At 52.6% G+C, this 17,224-nt stretch overlaps 1 protein-coding gene across 4 annotated transcripts in view; it reads left to right on the forward strand.

Annotated features, from left to right (window-relative positions):
* The window catches only part of Zmiz2 (zinc finger MIZ-type containing 2), a 17,793-nt gene extending 872 nt beyond the window's left edge, over window positions 1-16,921 (forward strand). Inside the window, exons 2-19 of one of the 4 annotated variants that reach the window (XM_008834088.2) lie at window positions 5,818-5,968; window positions 6,065-6,179; window positions 6,537-6,739; window positions 6,942-7,125; window positions 7,380-7,640; window positions 7,850-8,029; window positions 8,834-8,911; window positions 9,128-9,296; window positions 9,470-9,614; window positions 9,696-9,906; window positions 11,025-11,130; window positions 11,378-11,535; window positions 13,010-13,077; window positions 13,434-13,502; window positions 13,791-14,035; window positions 14,546-14,715; window positions 14,804-15,046; window positions 15,842-16,921. In XM_008834088.2, coding sequence (XP_008832310.1) covers window positions 5,919-5,968; window positions 6,065-6,179; window positions 6,537-6,739; window positions 6,942-7,125; window positions 7,380-7,640; window positions 7,850-8,029; window positions 8,834-8,911; window positions 9,128-9,296; window positions 9,470-9,614; window positions 9,696-9,906; window positions 11,025-11,130; window positions 11,378-11,535; window positions 13,010-13,077; window positions 13,434-13,502; window positions 13,791-14,035; window positions 14,546-14,715; window positions 14,804-15,046; window positions 15,842-15,949 — 2,763 coding nt within the window. In that variant the 5' untranslated portion in view covers window positions 5,818-5,918 and the 3' untranslated portion in view covers window positions 15,950-16,921. The remainder of the gene's footprint in view (window positions 1-5,817; window positions 5,969-6,064; window positions 6,180-6,536; window positions 6,740-6,941; window positions 7,126-7,379; window positions 7,641-7,849; window positions 8,030-8,833; window positions 8,912-9,127; window positions 9,297-9,469; window positions 9,615-9,695; window positions 9,907-11,024; window positions 11,131-11,377; window positions 11,536-13,009; window positions 13,078-13,433; window positions 13,503-13,790; window positions 14,036-14,545; window positions 14,716-14,803; window positions 15,047-15,841) is intronic. The other 3 variants (XM_017798433.2, XM_008834089.2, XM_017798434.2) reach the window with 3 other exon arrangements.
* The last annotated feature ends 303 nt before the right edge of the window (window positions 16,922-17,224 follow it).

A 17,224-nucleotide genomic window follows, 5' to 3' on the forward strand; every position in this document is an offset into this window, starting at 1 on the left:
GGCAGGTGCGGCTGGTCCCGGGGCGCCCGGAGGAGGTTCCGGCCAGGTCGGACTCTGCTGCCAACCTACCAGTACCTGCCTCAGACGTCCAGGTGTCGGGCATGTTCGGCTCTGTGGCTGTCAGGGTCCCTCACCCCTCCCCTGGAGCCTTTGTTGGGGTTGGCTGAGGGGTGTAAGTGGCCTTCAGGGGCCATCCTGAACGGAGGAGGCTGATCGGGCCCTCTCCCCAGCCTGTCGATCCAGCTCTGAAGCGGGGCAGTCTCACCTTGACGGTGCGCCCCTCGGTTTCCACTTACATGCCCACCATCTGGGTGATGGGGGCGCCTTTGGAGGCCGTTATTGGCTGGAGGAGGAGCTGCTGGGCTGAGGACGCTGACCTGTCAGCCCCTAGACAGATTTTTGACGGGGACATCCTTTTTCAAACTGAAGCTCAGGCACAAGGGTGCCCTACTCTCTTGAGATTCCTTGTCCGCCTTGGTGCCCTGAGCCCCCCACCCCAGGTGCCCAGTGTCTCCTCAGGTATCCTGTTACGTCAGGGTATCCTTTTCCCACTGCCCTCCACCTGTCCTGTCTTCCCTCCATGCCCTGCTTGTCACCCTGCCCCGACTCCCCTCCCCTGCCCTTATCTTCCCTAGAGTAGTTAGAGACAACCGGTGATGATATCTTTAAGTCATCATTATTCCAGAAAATTTCACGGGGACACAAATAGAACACATGACTTGATCTAAGACCATAGTAGATGTAGTTAGAGTGAGCACAGACTCACCAAGTCCTGGCAAGGCAGAATGAAGGGCATCCCTTGACACTTGTGAATGATAACAGGCACAGAAGCTTAACTTTACCCACCAGAACTGACCGAACGCTGTTGTCACCCTGGCTTGGGGGTGGAGTGGTTGCAAGGCTGGAGGTACATGAGAAGCAGGTGAGGATTTCTGAAGGACAGGCCCAACATGTTAAGGGAGCATCCTCATGACTGGGACTGATCCCCAAGGGCTGATGACATAAAGGCAGTCATATGTCCTGGGTTCTTTGGTGGCCTCCAAATTCCCAATTATGCAGTGTAAACCGAAGCCAGACTTCAGTTGTCCTTTGAGCCATTGGTAAATGCTCATTCCTGTAGTTCTTCAACAGTTAGCTGCACACTGAGGCCAGGCAGTGTTGTAGCCTCACGGGGGCAGGTAGGACTTCTAGCCATTTGAGTACTCTACTACCCTCCTTTTGGTAAAAGAGACCCTGCTCCTGCCACACTGCAGAACTGTCATATCTTCCTTCCCTCCCCCTACCCGCCATCATGTGATCTTTTTGTGTTGCTTTGAACTCCAGGGCTTAAGTGATCTTCCTGCTCCATCCTCCTTAGTAGCTAAGTATACAGGTGTTTCCTACCTCACCCTTCTCTGGAACTGTCATTTCTTTGAAACCTTCTGATCCCAGCTTCTTGAGTTGTGGCCTAACCTTGGAGGCAGCGAACTATGCTTTGTGAGCTATTGAGAAAGGGTGGCCTGTGCACGGATGTTGGCTTAGCGTGGGGCCCACTTACTGGTCTTGTTTCTAGCTGCTCAAGCAAGTAGAGAGGTGAATGGAGCCAGGAGACTTGGGGTGTGGCTACTCTGGGACAACTGGAAAGCAAGTTCTCTGAAGCTCTGTGCCTGAAGGAAGATGTGACCTCTCCCCCTCAGAAAGCCTTATGGCCTCCTAGACTGACTTCAAGTCAGAGCAGCTCCCTGGCTTCCAGCTGGAGTCGGCATACAGAGTCTGAGCCTCCATTCTAGCCCTGCCTTGGAACCAGAAGGTGGGAAGAGGATTCATACTCAGAAATCCTCCCTGTGATCAGGAGCAGAGGGAGGGTCCACAAAATAGCAGACCTGGGGGCTAGGGACTTCCCTCAGAGGTACATATTGAGATGTGAGTTCAGGAGCCAAGCAGGAACTCCTCCTAGTACACAGCAGAGTGCTCAGGGGGAACTGGAAATGTCTGTGGTCTCTGTCCACAGCAGAGAGGTACTGAGGGTGGAATTCCCCAGACCCATGTGACGAAGCCTGCTGTGGGTGCCTCCCCACCCCACACCTGCCCTTCTCTTTTCTTCCCAGATCTCTGCATTTCCTTGATCTGAGGCTCTTAAACTGTGGTCAATAGTAGCAAGTGTGTTAGAAATAAAGTCTCAGGCCCTAGCCCGCCCTGCTGACCGTGGGTGGGGCCAGCAGCCTGTCTCACCAGCCTGACAGCTGACTGGGACGGCCAGAAGTTGGGGAGCTGTTGCCCTGGGTGGCTTGAAATGAGGCAAGGGCTTGCCTGCCTCCCTCCCAGCCAACCTGGTTTCCTTCCCTGTGCTTCTTGGGACAGTAAAGTGGCCTTGGCCCAACCCAACCAGCTTTGGATCACCAGAGCCTTTCAGAGACAGGGCTGCTGCTAGTGGTTTTGTAATTTTTTTTTTTTTCCTATTGGGATAATGTGTAACCTAGGCAGGCCTTGAACTTGCAGTCTTTCTGCCTCAGCCTCCCAAGTACTATGATTTCAGGCAGGCACAGCCATACTCAGCTAATGTTTTGTTGTTGTTTTAAGACCTGATTCATGTAACCCAGGCTGACCTAGAACTTACCATGTAGATAAGGCTCACCTTGACTCTTGATCCTCCTGTCTCTACCTCCCCAGTGCTGGGGTTACAGGGCATGGGCCACCACACCCAGATTTGGCTTCAGTTTTGAGAGAATTGTAGCTGTATGCAATTATAAAAAGAAGCAGAGGTTTTTGGTATCCTTCCCAGTCTCTCCCAAATAGTAACATTTTGCAAAACTGTAGTACACTATCACCTCAGGACACCACATTGATACAGTCCAGAGGAGCCTTTCTGTTGTAGATTTATATTCACACCTGTCTCCCTTCTGCTAAAATTATAGAAATGGAAAGATTATCATCCCTACCCTTTCCCTGGCCACCATCAACCTGTTCATAATTTCCCTCATTTTAGTATGTCAGAAATGCCAACTGGGGGCTAGAGAGATGGCTCAGCAGTTAAGAGCACTTGCTGCTCTTGCAGAGTTTGGTTCCCAGAACCCAAGCGGCAGCTGTCTGCAGTTCCAGCTCCAGGGGATCTGATGCCCTCTTCTGACCTCTGAAGGAACTGCATGCACATAATGCACTTACATACATACAGAGAAAATACTCATACACATAAAATATTTTTTTTAAAGGCTGATGAAGGAATCATACAATATGTAGCTTTGGGGATTGGCTTTTTGTACTCAGTATAGTTGCTGAGAAACTCATCTAGCATGGGTTGGGGTATATTATCAGTAGTTTGTTTTTTTGGCATCCAAGCTATGGGTGTCCCTCAGTTGGTTTAACTATTCATCTGTTGAAGGACATTTGGGCTGTTTCCAGTCTCTGGCTGTGACAAATAAAACAGATAAAAACATCCATGTATAGCTTTTTCTGTGAATATAAGTTGACATTTCTCTGAGTTATGTGCCCAGGAGTGCAGTTGCTGGGTTGTATCGTGGCAGCCACAGGCTTAGTTTTATAAGAAATAGCCCATCTTTTCTAGAGTGGCTGTGCCATTTTTACATTCTCACCAGTAATGAGTCAGAGGTCTAATCTCCTTTGTCAGCGTTTTGTGGTGTCACTATTTTTTATTTTAAACATTCTGACATATGCATAACAATATTTCCTTGCAGTTTTAATTTGTGTTTCCCTGCTGCTGGGTGAAGCTAAGCATTTTTTCATGGTTTATTGGCCATGTACATCCTCTTTGAAGAAGTATCTCTCTGTGTGTCCTGTGCTTTCCTTCTTGGATTATGTTTTGAGGATTTTTTGCACATTATGGACCTTGCATCTTTGGGACATGTGGCTTACAAACATTTCTCCCAATCTGTAGCTTGTCTTTTAATCTTCTTAGCAGATCTTTCACAGAAGAAAAATTTTTAATTTTAAGTTCAGTTTACCAATTTTTGTTTTCTGTTGTGGGTTGTGCCTTTTGGTGTTGAGTCTAAGAAACTGACCTAGATCCCATAGTTACTTCTCTGCCTTTTCCTAAAGTTTTCTATTGTACGTTTAGACCCAGGATCTAGTTCATTTTGAGTTCATTTCAATATAAACTGCAGATCTGTTGTTGTTGCGTTGGGAATCAAGCTGAGATATACCCTCCATCCCCCAACCCTCACATTTTTTTGTGTTTGCAATTTGTTTAACTGTAGAAGTCTAGTTGCTCCTGTACTGTTTATCGAAGAAGCTGTCCTTCCTCTGTTGAGTTGCTTTTGTTCTTTTGGAGTATTCGTGTGGCTGTTGGTCTGGTAGGGGCTTAGAATCAAGTTTAGCTCCCTTGAAGACTAGGGGCCTGACTCCTATGGATGGAGCATCTCCCCACTTCTTTGCCCCTTCTAGGGACATCTGAACTCCTGTCCTTTCCCTCCTGTCCAGCCACCAGAGCAGCAACCCCCAGATAGTTCCTTCCCTTCCAGGGCTGGTGCTAGGTGTGGGAAGGACCAACAGAAGCCCAAGGTTGCCCAGACATGAGCACAATCCCCCTGTTCTTATTTGTCCTCACCTGCTTTGGGGTCTTGGGTATGTGGCCTGCTCATGCAGAAACTCCAAGTCTGTGCTGAGCTCTGAAACAGAAATGTTTGCCCCAGGGCTAGCTGGATGCTGGAGTCCCCCTCTCTTTTAGACAAGAGAGCATTCTGTGAGTGCTCAGTGGCCGGACAGAAACCACCAGAGTCCAGCATGTTTCAAAAGACATGTGTGGCAGCCCTCACCAAGACAGAGAGGTTCAGGAATGAAGTGCCCACCACATGCAGCCTGTGGGCTCCTGTTGACAGGCCAAACAGAGGTGGACATGCAGGTGGTTCAGGGTACGTCAGGACCAAACTAATATGAATGAGGTTCTGAGAATGATCAGTCCAGGGGCAGGGCCTGTCTCAGGAAGGGACTTGCATGTGGCAGTGTGGTACTTGGAAGTATCCTGGAGGTGTGGTCACGCCTATGTCTCAGTGACTCCATGGGAGTATAGACCCAGCACAGTGAGCAGTAGTCTTTTGGCACCAGTACATTGGTCTTGTCTGCCATAACCTCTCCTGATTCACTAGTAGATCTGGTTTAGCATGCCCTCACCCCCACTGAAAAACATCAGTGACATCAGGGGCCTTGCTGTGTCTGTGGATACCCACCACCCCTCCACCTGTTGGGCCATGTGTGTCCCTGTCCTGTTGATACTCATGATTGTCGCAGATGGGTCTCTGGAGGCCAGGATTGCTTGTTTGACCCAGTGTCAATGCCCATATTAATAATCTCAGGGACACACACACATACCTGCTCCTCCCATGGCATCTGGTCAATTTGAAGGTCCCTTGGTCTGAAGTCCTTCTGCCACCCTCTTGGTAGGGGAGAGAGCTGCCAGTCAGGGACTGGGCTGGTGCCTGTGTCCTGCTACAGCAGTGTCCGTGCAGCCTCCCCAAGGCCAAGCTGCTGGATGGATGGCTGTCCTGCATCTGCTTCCTGACCTTCCCAGCCCCTACCTCAAGAACACTTTGGCTCTGCTCCCAGACTCTGAATAGGTGCTACCCCAATCGGCCCTCTGTCCTCCATTCCAGGGTCTTCTGAGAGGTTCCTGGCTTTACATGGATAGGGTATGGGAGAGGGTATATGGAAAGTATTTGAAATCAGAAAGCTGTCTTCTAGGGTTGGTTTAGTGGCTTAAGGTGGGCCTTTGTCAGAAATGCTGAATTCTGGGCTGACATCAGCCACCTGCACTGCCCTGCCCTCTACTGGAACCATCCTTTGCAGAGAAGGGGCAGGCTGGCAGCCCTGGCTCTGTCCATTCTACAGAAAGGGTCTCCTGCTGCATCTGAGCCCTCCTGTCCAGCATCCAGAGCAGCAACTCCCAGATAAATTCCAGCACACTGGGCCTGTAGGCTGCTCCGTTGCCAATGAACTCCATGAACCCCATGAAACCTGCCCTGCCCCCCACGCCACATGGGTGAGTGTGGGAGTCTGTGCCCTGCCTCTCACAAGCCCTGGGCTCTCGGGTACCTGTGGCCTCCTGATCCTGCCTCACCAACTCCTCTCCCTGTAGTGATGGTTCATTTGCGTACGAGTCTGTGCCTTGGCAACAAAGCGCCACTCAGCCAGCCGGGTCACTGTCTGTGGTTACTACTGTGTGGGGAGTTGGCAACGCAACACAGAGCCAGGTGAGCATCCACGTGGGTTCTCCTGCCCCACCCCTCAAGAGCCAGAGCCTTGGTGGTCTTTATACCATCTTCAGGCTCCAAGTACAAGGGGCCAGTGAGCCTGACTGGAGCGTGAAGCTGAGGCTTCCTGAGGGACTCAACTCCCTAGGTGCGTTTCTTCTGCACTGCCATGGGATTTCTTCTGCCATTTTCCCCTGGCCTACATAGACCACTCCAACCAGACCTGTGGGCGGCCACCCTTCCCCACTCTGGTCCTCCCCAACTTGGCAGGCATCTCTTGGCATCTAGCATGTTAGAGCTGTGGCTTGAAGAAGGTGGTTTGGCTGGTTCCCTTTGGTGATTCCCACTTCCTTGTAGGTTTTGGGGAACCCTATGGGCCCTGCAGGAAGCCCCCCTGGTGGCTCTATGATGCCTGGTGTGGCAGGTGGCAGCTCTGCCTTGACCTCCCCGCAGTGCCTGGGACAGCAGGCGTTTGCTGAAGGTGGTGCTAGCAAGGGCTACGTACAGCAAGGCGTGTATGGTCGTGGGGGCTATCCTGGGGGCCCCAGCTTCACCACTGGGTAAGCAGAACCTCTCCTCTGGCCAGTGACTTGAAACCGTCAGCCTGGCAGGTACCTCAGAATGGATGGATGTTGCCTTTTGCTTCTCTGCTGTCTCCAATAGTCACATTGGAGGGTCTGGAAAGAATGGGCTTCCGCTTAATGCTCTGTGTCCCCAGAGTAAGCCTTTGTAGAGAGTGAGGCGGTCCTGTGTCTCCTGCAGGTATGCGGGTGGTCCTGGGGGCCTGGGCCTCCCCTCACATGCTGCACGACCCTCTACTGACTTCACACAAGCAGCAGCTGCAGCTGCCATGGCTGCTGCCGCGGCCACCGCCACTGCCACAGCCACAGCCACTGTGGCTGCCCTACAAGAGAAGCAGAGCCAGGAGCTAAGCCAGTATGGAGCGGTAAGGCCCCTTCCAACTCCTTCCATGTGGTGGCCAGTATGGGTGAGTCTAGTGGACTTGGCAAGGCAGTGGGTTCCGAAGATAAGTGTGTAATGTGCCAGGAGCTGATGAAGCCATTGAAACAGAAGCAGGAAAGAGGGAGGACTGTGGGGTCAGCTGAAAGCAGTACATGCCCACTGAAGCAGTGGACCATGTACCCATTTTTGGAGCCCTTTAGTAGTGGGTCCTGGACGGTTCCTCTTTTTTCTTCCCAGATGAGCACTGGTCAGTCTTTTAACAGCCAGTTTCTGCAGCATGGAGGTCCCCGAGGACCCAGCGTCCCTCCTGGCATGAGCCCTTCCAGCATGGGAGGAATGATGGGTCCTTCTGGCCTCTCCTCCATGACAATGAACCCCACTCGGGCAGCAGGCATGACACCCTTGTATGCAGGGCAGCGCCTGCCTCAGCATGGGTACCCTGGGCCTCCTCAGGCCCAGCCACTACCCCGACAGGGGGTCAAGAGAGCCTACTCAGAGGTGAGTGTCTTGTTTGCTCAGCCTGGGTCCCTGGATGATGATTCAGAGCAGTGGTAAGGGTGACTTCTGTACTGGGAGAGAGCTACCTGTGCCCAGCAGGATCATGAAGGCCCTCCCACCCCTCCGTCCCCTCACCCCCGCCAGACTTGTGCACAGCAAAACATCCCCCTGAAATCTTTGTTTCCCCCTGGGCATCTGCTTCTTCTCAGGTGTATCCAGGGCAGCAGTACCTGCAAGGAAGCCAGTTTGCACCTACCGCTGCTCAGTATGCTTCTGGCCCTGGGCAGCCCCCTGCCCCTTCCTCCTCTTACCCTGGACACAGGTTGCCCTTGCAGCAGGGCATGGGCCAGTCCCTCTCTGCACCTGGTCCTACAGGACTGCACTACAAGGTAGGACTGGATCTCTTGGACCTGTGCTAGGCTAAGTGCCACAGGACTGATGGGGACCGCTAGGCAGTCCTGCCCTTCAGGAGTACCAGGCTGGCTAGGGGATCCTAGCCAGTGCAAGAACAGTTCTCAGGGTGAGGGGTCTGACTCTGAAAGGAACCTCTGCCATATAGATATAGATTTCTTCATGGCTGTTTGGTGTAGGGAGCAGCAAGCAGGCATCCAAACCATCCTCACAATTTTTATGGAACTGTGCACTCCACTCCCATTTAAGGGACAAGCCCTCTCTGCTTGGCAGTACACCCCATCTGGGCACATGGAGGATGGAGCACACCTCACTGGGAGCCTGAGTAGGCGAGGTAGCATGATGAGGTTGAAAAGGGGAAGACAGGCTGGGCATGGTGGTGCACGCCTTTAATCCCAACACTTGGGAGACTGAGGCAGGTGGATCTCTGTGAGTTCAAGGCCAGCCTGGTCTACACAGCGAGTTCCAGGCCAGCTGGGCCTACAGGGAGACCCTGTCTCAAAAAAAAGGAAGACCAAAAGAAAAAGAAAAGGGGAAGACAGAGGTGTTATGTCTTTCTAGCCCTTCTTGACTTGGAGAGTTACTTACTCCCTTTCTATAGTGGTAATGTTTTACATTATGAAATCAGTAATGTTCCTTCTAGATTGTAGGGAGAAGTACAAGGGAGTATAGATAATGCACAGATCAGCACCCTGGTGTGTGGTAGGAGTCTAGGATCAGGCCTAGGGGGCCAATGGAGGGCAGAATGGAGCCCCAGGCACACTCAGTTTTCTCTCCTGCAGCCCACAGAGCAGTTCAACGGGCAGGGCGCCAGCTTCAACGGGGGCAGCGTCAGCTACAGCCAGCCTGGCCTGAGTGGGGTACGGGGCTTTGCAGGGTGGATGGGCCGGGAGGCTCACAGGGTGGGCATATGAAAAGAGGGTACCCAGGCCGAAGAAGAGCAGGCACCCCTGCCCAGCGCCCCAGGGCTGCCTCCTGCCACTGTGTTCTGATGGTTCCCGGGGATTCTCCATGCACAGACTTTATCCTCCCAACCCTGCCATTCTACTTTGACTGTTTCTGCTCAACTTGTACAGCCTTCACGTTCCATCCCTGGCTATCCCAGCTCCCCACTGCCGGGGAATCCCACACCACCCATGACGCCTAGCAGCAGTGTTCCCTACATGTCCCCAAGCCAGGAGGTCAAGTCTCCCTTCCTGCCTGACCTCAAGCCAGGCCTCAGCTCCTTGCACCCTTCACCCTCTGGTGAGTGTTCCTTTTCAGGACAACAGCCACGTCAAGGCTAGAGTGGCTGGGGAAATCGGGACTGAGAGACTCCTACAGGGTGCTTAAGGGCTCCAGGGTGCAGAGGTGCTCCTTGACAGTGAAGATCCCCTGGTGGGGCACTCACCTCATAGCCAGCATGCCTCTGTTCCCAGGAAGTGGCCCTTGTGATGAGCTGCGCCTGACCTTCCCAGTACGAGATGGGGTAGTCCTGGAGCCCTTCCGCCTGCAACACAACCTGGCTGTGAGCAACCACGTCTTCCAGCTCCGAGACTCTGTCTATAAGACCCTGATGCTGAGGTGAGCCCTGCTACCATTCTGTTCTGTTCCTCAGTCCTGCTTGCAAAAAGAGTGGGCTGCCATCACCCTCTTCTCTGGTAGGCCTGACCTGGAGCTGCAGTTCAAGTGCTATCACCATGAAGACCGGCAGATGAACACCAACTGGCCAGCATCCGTGCAGGTCAGCGTCAACGCCACACCCCTCACCATCGAGCGTGGAGACAACAAGACCTCACACAAGCCCCTCTACCTGAAGCACGTCTGCCAGCCTGGTCGAAATACCATCCAGATCACCGTCACCGCCTGCTGCTGTGTGGGTGTCTAGGGGCATGGTCAGGGTCTGGCATGGTCAGGGTCTGGGGCCAACAGTAGCGCCACCCAGATCACCATCTTTCCTGAGGGCCTGAGGCAGGGGTGGGGACTTTTGTTTTGTTTTGTGTTTTGGTCTTTTTGAGACAGGGTCTCCCTGTAGCCCCAGCTGTTCTGGAACTCACTATATAGACCAGGCTGGCCTTGAACTCACAGAGATCTGCCTGCCTCTGCCTCCCAAGTGCTGGGATTAAAGGCGTGCGCCACCACGCCCAGCTTATGGGGTGAGGGACTTTATCCAAGAACAAGATGTTGTTTTTCACTGGGCGTGGTGATGCACACCTTTAATTTCAGCACCCAGAAAGCAGAGGCAGGCAAATCTCTGTGAGTTCCAGGCCAGCCTGGTCTACATAATGAGTTCCATTCCACTAGGGCTACAGGGAGACCCTGTCTCAAAAGAAAACAAAAGGAATCCAGTTAAATATATCTTGTTTTTACAGTTAGATTATTAAGTTCAACAGATTTAATGCATACATTAATTATATAAGAAAAACCAAACTGCACAAAAAGCTCAGGGACGACATTCCACCAGCAGCTGGGCAGGCCTCTCCCCGGGTTCCAGTAGATGGGATCCCATATAGACCATGAGCTACATGTCTGCCAGTAGCCACCTTGGTTGAAGGGCCTGGAGATGGAGCAGTATAGATACCATGCGTCATGTGAGTCTTAGGAAGTTTTAAGTTAGATCCAGGCAGAAGAGTGGATGCCATAAGCAGCGGGGCTTGCAGGGGGCTTGAGGTGATTGTGTCAGATGGGAAAACTAGATGGTGGTTGTACAGAATGCTGTGGAGAGAGCATAGCATGGAGAGTGCTTATAGCCCCTAATTGAGGCTGGGGTTACCCAAGCTCACAGGAGAGAAGCAGGGAAGTCCACTGCCTGTGTGTCAACACTCAGGAGGACTGGGCCTAGCTGCCAGGAGTGTAGACTCTCCCACCCTGAACCTCCCCTCTCCCTCCCTGGCACCCTGTGACATAACTCTTCCTTCTGATCATGCCTCTCTAAATTACATACCACCCTTTCTATCCAAAACCCACAATATAACATCCCTTACTCTCTTCCAGTCCCACCTCTTCGTGCTCCAGCTGGTACACCGTCCGTCTGTCCGCTCTGTGCTCCAGGGCCTTCTCAAGAAGCGCCTCTTGCCAGCTGAGCACTGCATCACCAAGAGTGAGTGGTCCCTACCCCCAGCCACTGGGGCCACGCCCAGGCTGAACACTGTTCTGTGTGGCACATCCCCAGTCACACAAGCTCTCTCCACTCAGGCCAGTGGCTTTGCCCTGAGGCACTGGTTACCTCTAGGTGACCCCTTGAAGCTACTGATTGAGCAGTGACTGGGTCCCTGGTTGGCATACCAGTTCACAGCCTCACTGTGTCCAAGACCCTTTACTCAAGTCCTTTCCCCTGTCAATGTCAGTAAAGCGGAACTTCAGTAGCGGCACCATCCCTGGCACCCCTGGGCCCAATGGAGAGGATGGGGTGGAGCAGACGGCTATCAAGGTGTCCCTGAAGTGCCCCATCACCTTCCGCAGGATCCAGCTCCCTGCCCGTGGTCACGACTGTCGCCACATACAGGTGGGTGGTTCCTGTGGACCCTAGTTGAAATTTCTTTCCTCTAAAATATTTTGACCTTGTGGAGCAACCAGAAAACTGACCCAGTATTGAGTGGAGTCTAAATTGGAACATGATTTGAGAAAACTGCTTGATAGCATTTAAGGATAATAATACATGCCTCATGATCAGGGAATTCTGCCTCTGTCAGTACACCCAACTGAAACATATATAATGTTGTTCAAAGTTATACTCTTTAATGCTTCAAACAAAAACAGATGTTTATCAACAACTTAGAAAAATATATTGAGCCTGTTAACAATGTTATATACCTGTAATCCCAGCACTCAGGAGGCTGAGGCAGGAAGATCAAGTTTGAAGCCAGTCTAGAATACATAGTGAGAACCTGTCTCAGATTTTATTTTATGTGTATGAGTGTTTTGTTTGCATGTATGTAAGTACACCCATGCTGTGCAATGCCTGCAGAGGCTATAAGAGAGGGTTGGATCCCCTGGAACTGGAGTTAAAAATGGTTGTTAGCCACCATGTGGGTGCTGGGAACAGAACCCAGGTCTTCTGCAAGAGCAGCCAGCGCTCTTAACTGCTAAGCCCTCTCTCCAGTCCCCCATCTCAGATTTTGTTGTTGTTTTGAGACAGCAGTAGCCCAGGCTATGAGCAGAGGATGACCTTGAACTCCTGATCTTCCTGCCTCAGTCTCTGAAGCTCCCAAGTGCTGGGACTACAAGCAGGCACCACCATGCCAGGCTTTAAAAAAATAATAATATTTTGATCTGACACTGTAGCTTCATCCTCTGAGGTAGATGGGAGTAGATGGAATCTGAGTACCTCAGCTGTCAGTCCAAAAGGCAGGCCTGCCACAGGAACCAAGGGACCTGGCTGCCCTGCTTCCTCACTAAGATGTCTTATTCCTTCAATCTATAATCACAGTTTGTCCCAGTATTTTACTGCTTCCTGCAGTCTTGGTATTTCATTTTTCAAAGGCATAAGAATGTGGGTGCAGCCTTCTTCCTTCCCACTTTTAGAGTTCCTGTCTTTGCAGAAATACCCTGTGTTAGCCAAGTAACTGCATGCTCCCTTCTGGTTACACAGTGGTATGTACTCCTTCGCACAGTGGGCACCCCCTTTCTTGGTGGTGGTGCTAGAGATTGAACCTAGGACTTCATGCATGCTAGGCAAGCACTCTACAGCTGAACTGCATCCCCAGCCCCATTTTTCCTTTTAACACCTTCAGAGGGTTCTCTATCAGTACAGCTGCCTGGTCCTTGCTTTGGTCCTAGAGCATGACAGTGCTAGGGAAGGCAGTGCTTGGGAAGTCTGTCCCAAGCTTGATCTATTAGGAGGATGTTGCAGTGAAAGTCTTTATGTGGTATCTCAAATACACACCTAAATAAGTCACGCTTTTCAGTAGACAGGGCACCTAAATGCCTTCCTCCACTGACCCATGCTGAGACAACCCTGTCTCCTCATCTTTCTGCAGTGCTTTGACCTGGAGTCGTACTTACAGCTCAACTGTGAGCGGGGGACCTGGAGGTGCCCCGTGTGCAAGTGAGTTTGTGTGATAAGGGGAGAGCTGCTACTTCCTCATAGGCCTTTATGGGTGAAACTTCAAACAATACCAGCAAATGCTCAAGCCTGGTAGAATTAGTCCCCAGCACAGACCAGGGAAGCCCATCTTAGGGAAGAAACCTCCTACTGGGTGGTCTTTCACAGCATCCCCTTGCACAGGGCTACCTTAGAGCCTTTTCCAGGGTCACCTGATACATACCATAGACAGTTGCTGCACACAGAGGGTCTCTATGCAGAGTTACCTCACACAGGTGGTTGGGCTGGAGAAATGAAAGTCCCTGCACCCAACATGAGTTGGGCTACACCTCTGAACCAGTTTCCTTTGCTTTCTACAGCAAGACAGCATTGCTGGAGGGCCTGGAGGTGGACCAGTACATGCTAGGCATCCTGATTTACATTCAAAAGTAAGTGTCTTCTTGATGCCACCCCTGCATCTGTGGCCACCAGAGGGCAGCCCTGGAATAAGTGCAGTCTTCTGGGCCTCATCCCACCATGAAGCAGCTCCACTCCAGGCCAGAGTCCCAACCCTTGCACCTCAGTCCCAGGCCCAGCATCTGCTAAGTACCCTGAAGGTTCTGAGAAGCAGAATCTTTGAGTGGAGGGTATGGTTGGAAACTTCCTGACAACTGAGTGAGGCAGCAGGTGCTGGGCAGGTCGGGAATGAATGACCGCTCCCATGTGTCCCTGCTTAGCTCAGACTATGAGGAGATCACCATCGACCCCACGTGCAGCTGGAAGCCAGTGCCTGTGAAGCCCGACCTACACATCAAGGAAGAGCCGGATGGGCCAGTGCTAAAGCGCTGCCGCACTGTGAGCCCCGCCCATGTGCTCATGCCCAGTGTGATGGAGATGATCGCAGCCCTGGGCCCCGGCGCTGCCCCCTTTGCCCCCTTGCAGCCCCCCTCGGCCCCTGCCCCCAGCGACTACCCCAGCCAGGGTGAGTATAGCATACGCAGGCTTGAACCTCAGGTGACTCTGGGCAAATAACTTGTCCTCCCCAGATCAGCCTCCTAGATTCTGGCAATGTTGCTGCCACACAGTTAAGAAGTGTATCCACCCAAAGCATGCTGAGGCTGCCTGTCCTCCACGTCCTGTCTCCGCATGGTGGGGATGCGGTCGGGGCTTTGGTCCTAGGAAGTAGGCATGTGAGGCCTCCACCCTTTCCCTCTGGTTTGGAGTAAGAGACTTTTTGCTGGACTGTTTCCATGGATTGGCCCCATCTTGGGTGTCCATCAAGGACCCACCCAACATGGTAGACTTTCATGTGGTGGGTCCCATTCCATCACCCCTGAGGCCTCCACTCCTAGGACTGGTACAGGTTCAGCCCCTAGCAGTGATGAAATGTAGATTCACTGCTAGTGATGGGCATATCTGACCCATGCCATAGGCAACCTCCCTTTCCAGCACCTCTGCCAGTGTCAGCCTCCTGACCTGACTCTTCTTCTAGGTTCTAACTTCCTGGGTCCTGGAACCTTCCCAGAGTCTTTCTCATCCACCACACCCAGCACCCCAAACCTTGCTGAGTTCACCCAGGGGCCACCCCCTATCTCCTACCAGTCTGACATTCCCAGCAGCCTACTAACTCCAGAGAAATCTGCTCCCTGCCTCCCAGGACAGGTCAGTGCTATACCCAAAGACCCAAGAGGTAGGGGTCTCCTCAGGGAACTCCTGGGCTGTTTTAACAATTTTTTTTATCCATCCTCAGATGGCACCAGCAGGCCACTTAGACCCAGCCCACAATCCTGGACCACCAGGGCTGCACACCCCCAACCTTGGACCTCCCCCAGGCCCCCAGCTACACCATCCAAACCCTCCCCCTGCATCTCGGCAGCCCCTGGGCCAAGCGAGTACAGGACCCATCAGTGAACTGGCCTTCAATCCTGCCACGGCCATGATGGGGCCTCCCAACATGTCTGGGGCAGGGGAGGCCTCTGAACCAGCTCTGGATGTAAGTAGCAGGTCTTGTGCTAGGAAGCATATGGGAACTTCCAGGGGCTTGTCTGTCCATTGTCCCTGAGTCTACTTACCTTGCTTCATAGAAGGAAAGACAGCCTTCCAAGAGAGCCTGTCAGTTAATATCACCCAAATGCAGCTCTATTATACACAGATTGGATACCTGAAATGGTCTTCAGGTGCCAGGTACCCTGTGTGATTAATGAGTGACCTGCTCCTAGGGGCTTTGGTGCCTTGGCTCCCCAGAGAAGCCTGGGTCAGGGGAAGCTCACAGCATAGTCCTTTAAAGTCCAGCTGGACCTGTCCATTTGTTCAAGTTTTGCTTCTTGACAACACAGGTAGTATGTGAGGACAACCATGAAAGACAGTTGACTGTCCCTAGACCATAATAGAAATCATTGAAGTTCTACATGAGAAAGATCAGAAGCAGCCCAGAGCAGGAAGTCCTAGGGGCTTGGAGTTCTACCACCTGCTTTGGCCCCTGGGAATCACACTGGGGATCCCCTCTCAGGCCTGTGCATCTCCAGCACACAGCTGTGCCACCACGGGTATACATTTGGCTCCTGGCAGAGTTGAGGACTCTGTCCTGAGCTATTCTTGTCTTTCGGTGAGGAGATACAGGCAGCTTCGTGCAGGTGGATGGTTTTGCTCAAGTTCCTAACATTTGGCAGGGGAGGCAGCTTAGCATCCCCACTGGGCCTGGGGACAGGGCTGGACTGCCAGGAAAGCATGACCACTGGACGTGATGTGTCAGAGACCAAAGCTGCTAACATGTTTGCTTTGTCCTCAGTTGCTCCCAGAACTGACCAACCCTGATGAACTACTCTCGTACTTGGGCCCACCTGACCTCCCCACAAACAGCAGTGATGACCTGCTCTCTCTCTTTGAGAACAATTGATCCTGTGTTAACCCCTGACCCGGCGGGACACACTCAAAGATGTCACCACAGCCTTCCCTCCTCACCCAACCCTACAGGATGCCTGGCAGTCCTCCCCGAACCTCCCCATGCACACACCCTGAGCCAGGATCTGCCATTGCTGAACTGGAAGCAACCCTGGCTCTGGAGGGGCCTCAGGCCAGTGGCCCTCACCATCCTCCTTCCACCAACCTCACTGCTACAGAACGGTTCTTACCGAGGTGCCCTGCCATCCCCTGCCCAGCTGCGTGTGTACACCCCATACCCTAGTCTCATGACCTTGCACCTTGTCCTTCCACCCTGCCTGCTCCCACCCAGCCTGCATCTTGTCCAGCATTGACCTTTCTGTTTCTGCTCCTCCTCAGAAGAGCCGGCTGGCGAGTCTGGCTCTGTACCCTTGGCCTGCAGCTCCAGTGGCCTGAATCTGGCAGCCTCAGGACCATGTAGAGTGCCAGCCTTTGGGGGCCCTGGCACTCCCACCCAGCCGTATGTGGTGCAGGGGTTCTTCTCTCTACCCTGAGCTTCAGGCAGAGGCTGGGGTGGGGGGGCTATAAAGCACAACAATGTACATAGTGTAGAAATGCTAACAGCTGGGAGAGGGAGGGGACAGCTATTTAGGTCAGCATGTTCCTCTGTGGTCCAGCCTGGGCCTTCCCTGTGGTGTTTGCCCCTTCTTGAGTGCAGACAGTTTGAAGGGAGGTTCTAGTGGGGAGAGGACAGTGGGCTCTCAGACTCAGCTCTGTGTAAATTCTCCAGTGAGCTGTTCCCCCAAGTTCCCTTTTTCTGTGAAAGTGAAGAATTAGTACAGCTGTGTTTTTTTAAGCCACCTCGTCTCCACCCTGCGTGGGGGGATGCCATTGCATCTGCTGGCAGAGCGCCTGAGCCTACAAGCAGGATGCCGGCCTGTCATGTCTCCTGTCTGTGCGATCTATTAAAGGACTCCCTCTTGGTGGGCCTGGCTGAGTCTTTCCATTGTGCTGGGGCTGTCTATGCCTTCATTGGGACTGGAAGCTCAGCCCACAAATGGCTCTCAGGACCCCACATCAAGCTCAGATGTTCCCAGCTAAGCCTCAGCTATTCCTGAACTATGGTAAATTTCCTTTTCCCTGGAATTTTCCAAGTTGGCTTCAGCTGTGGAGCTGTTTTGCAAAGTGTCTCAAGGCTTGCCCTGGAGACATTTGCCACCATGTCACCTTCCCTGGGTGTGCCCTGGGGCAAGGAGCCAGCTCTCTGTCAAGTGACCCTATCCCAGCCAAG

This window comes from Nannospalax galili, unplaced genomic scaffold, assembly GCF_000622305.1.
Source record: "Nannospalax galili isolate Female #2095 unplaced genomic scaffold, S.galili_v1.0 scaffold996, whole genome shotgun sequence".
In the NCBI taxonomy this organism is placed as follows: Eukaryota; Metazoa; Chordata; class Mammalia; order Rodentia; family Spalacidae; genus Nannospalax; species Nannospalax galili.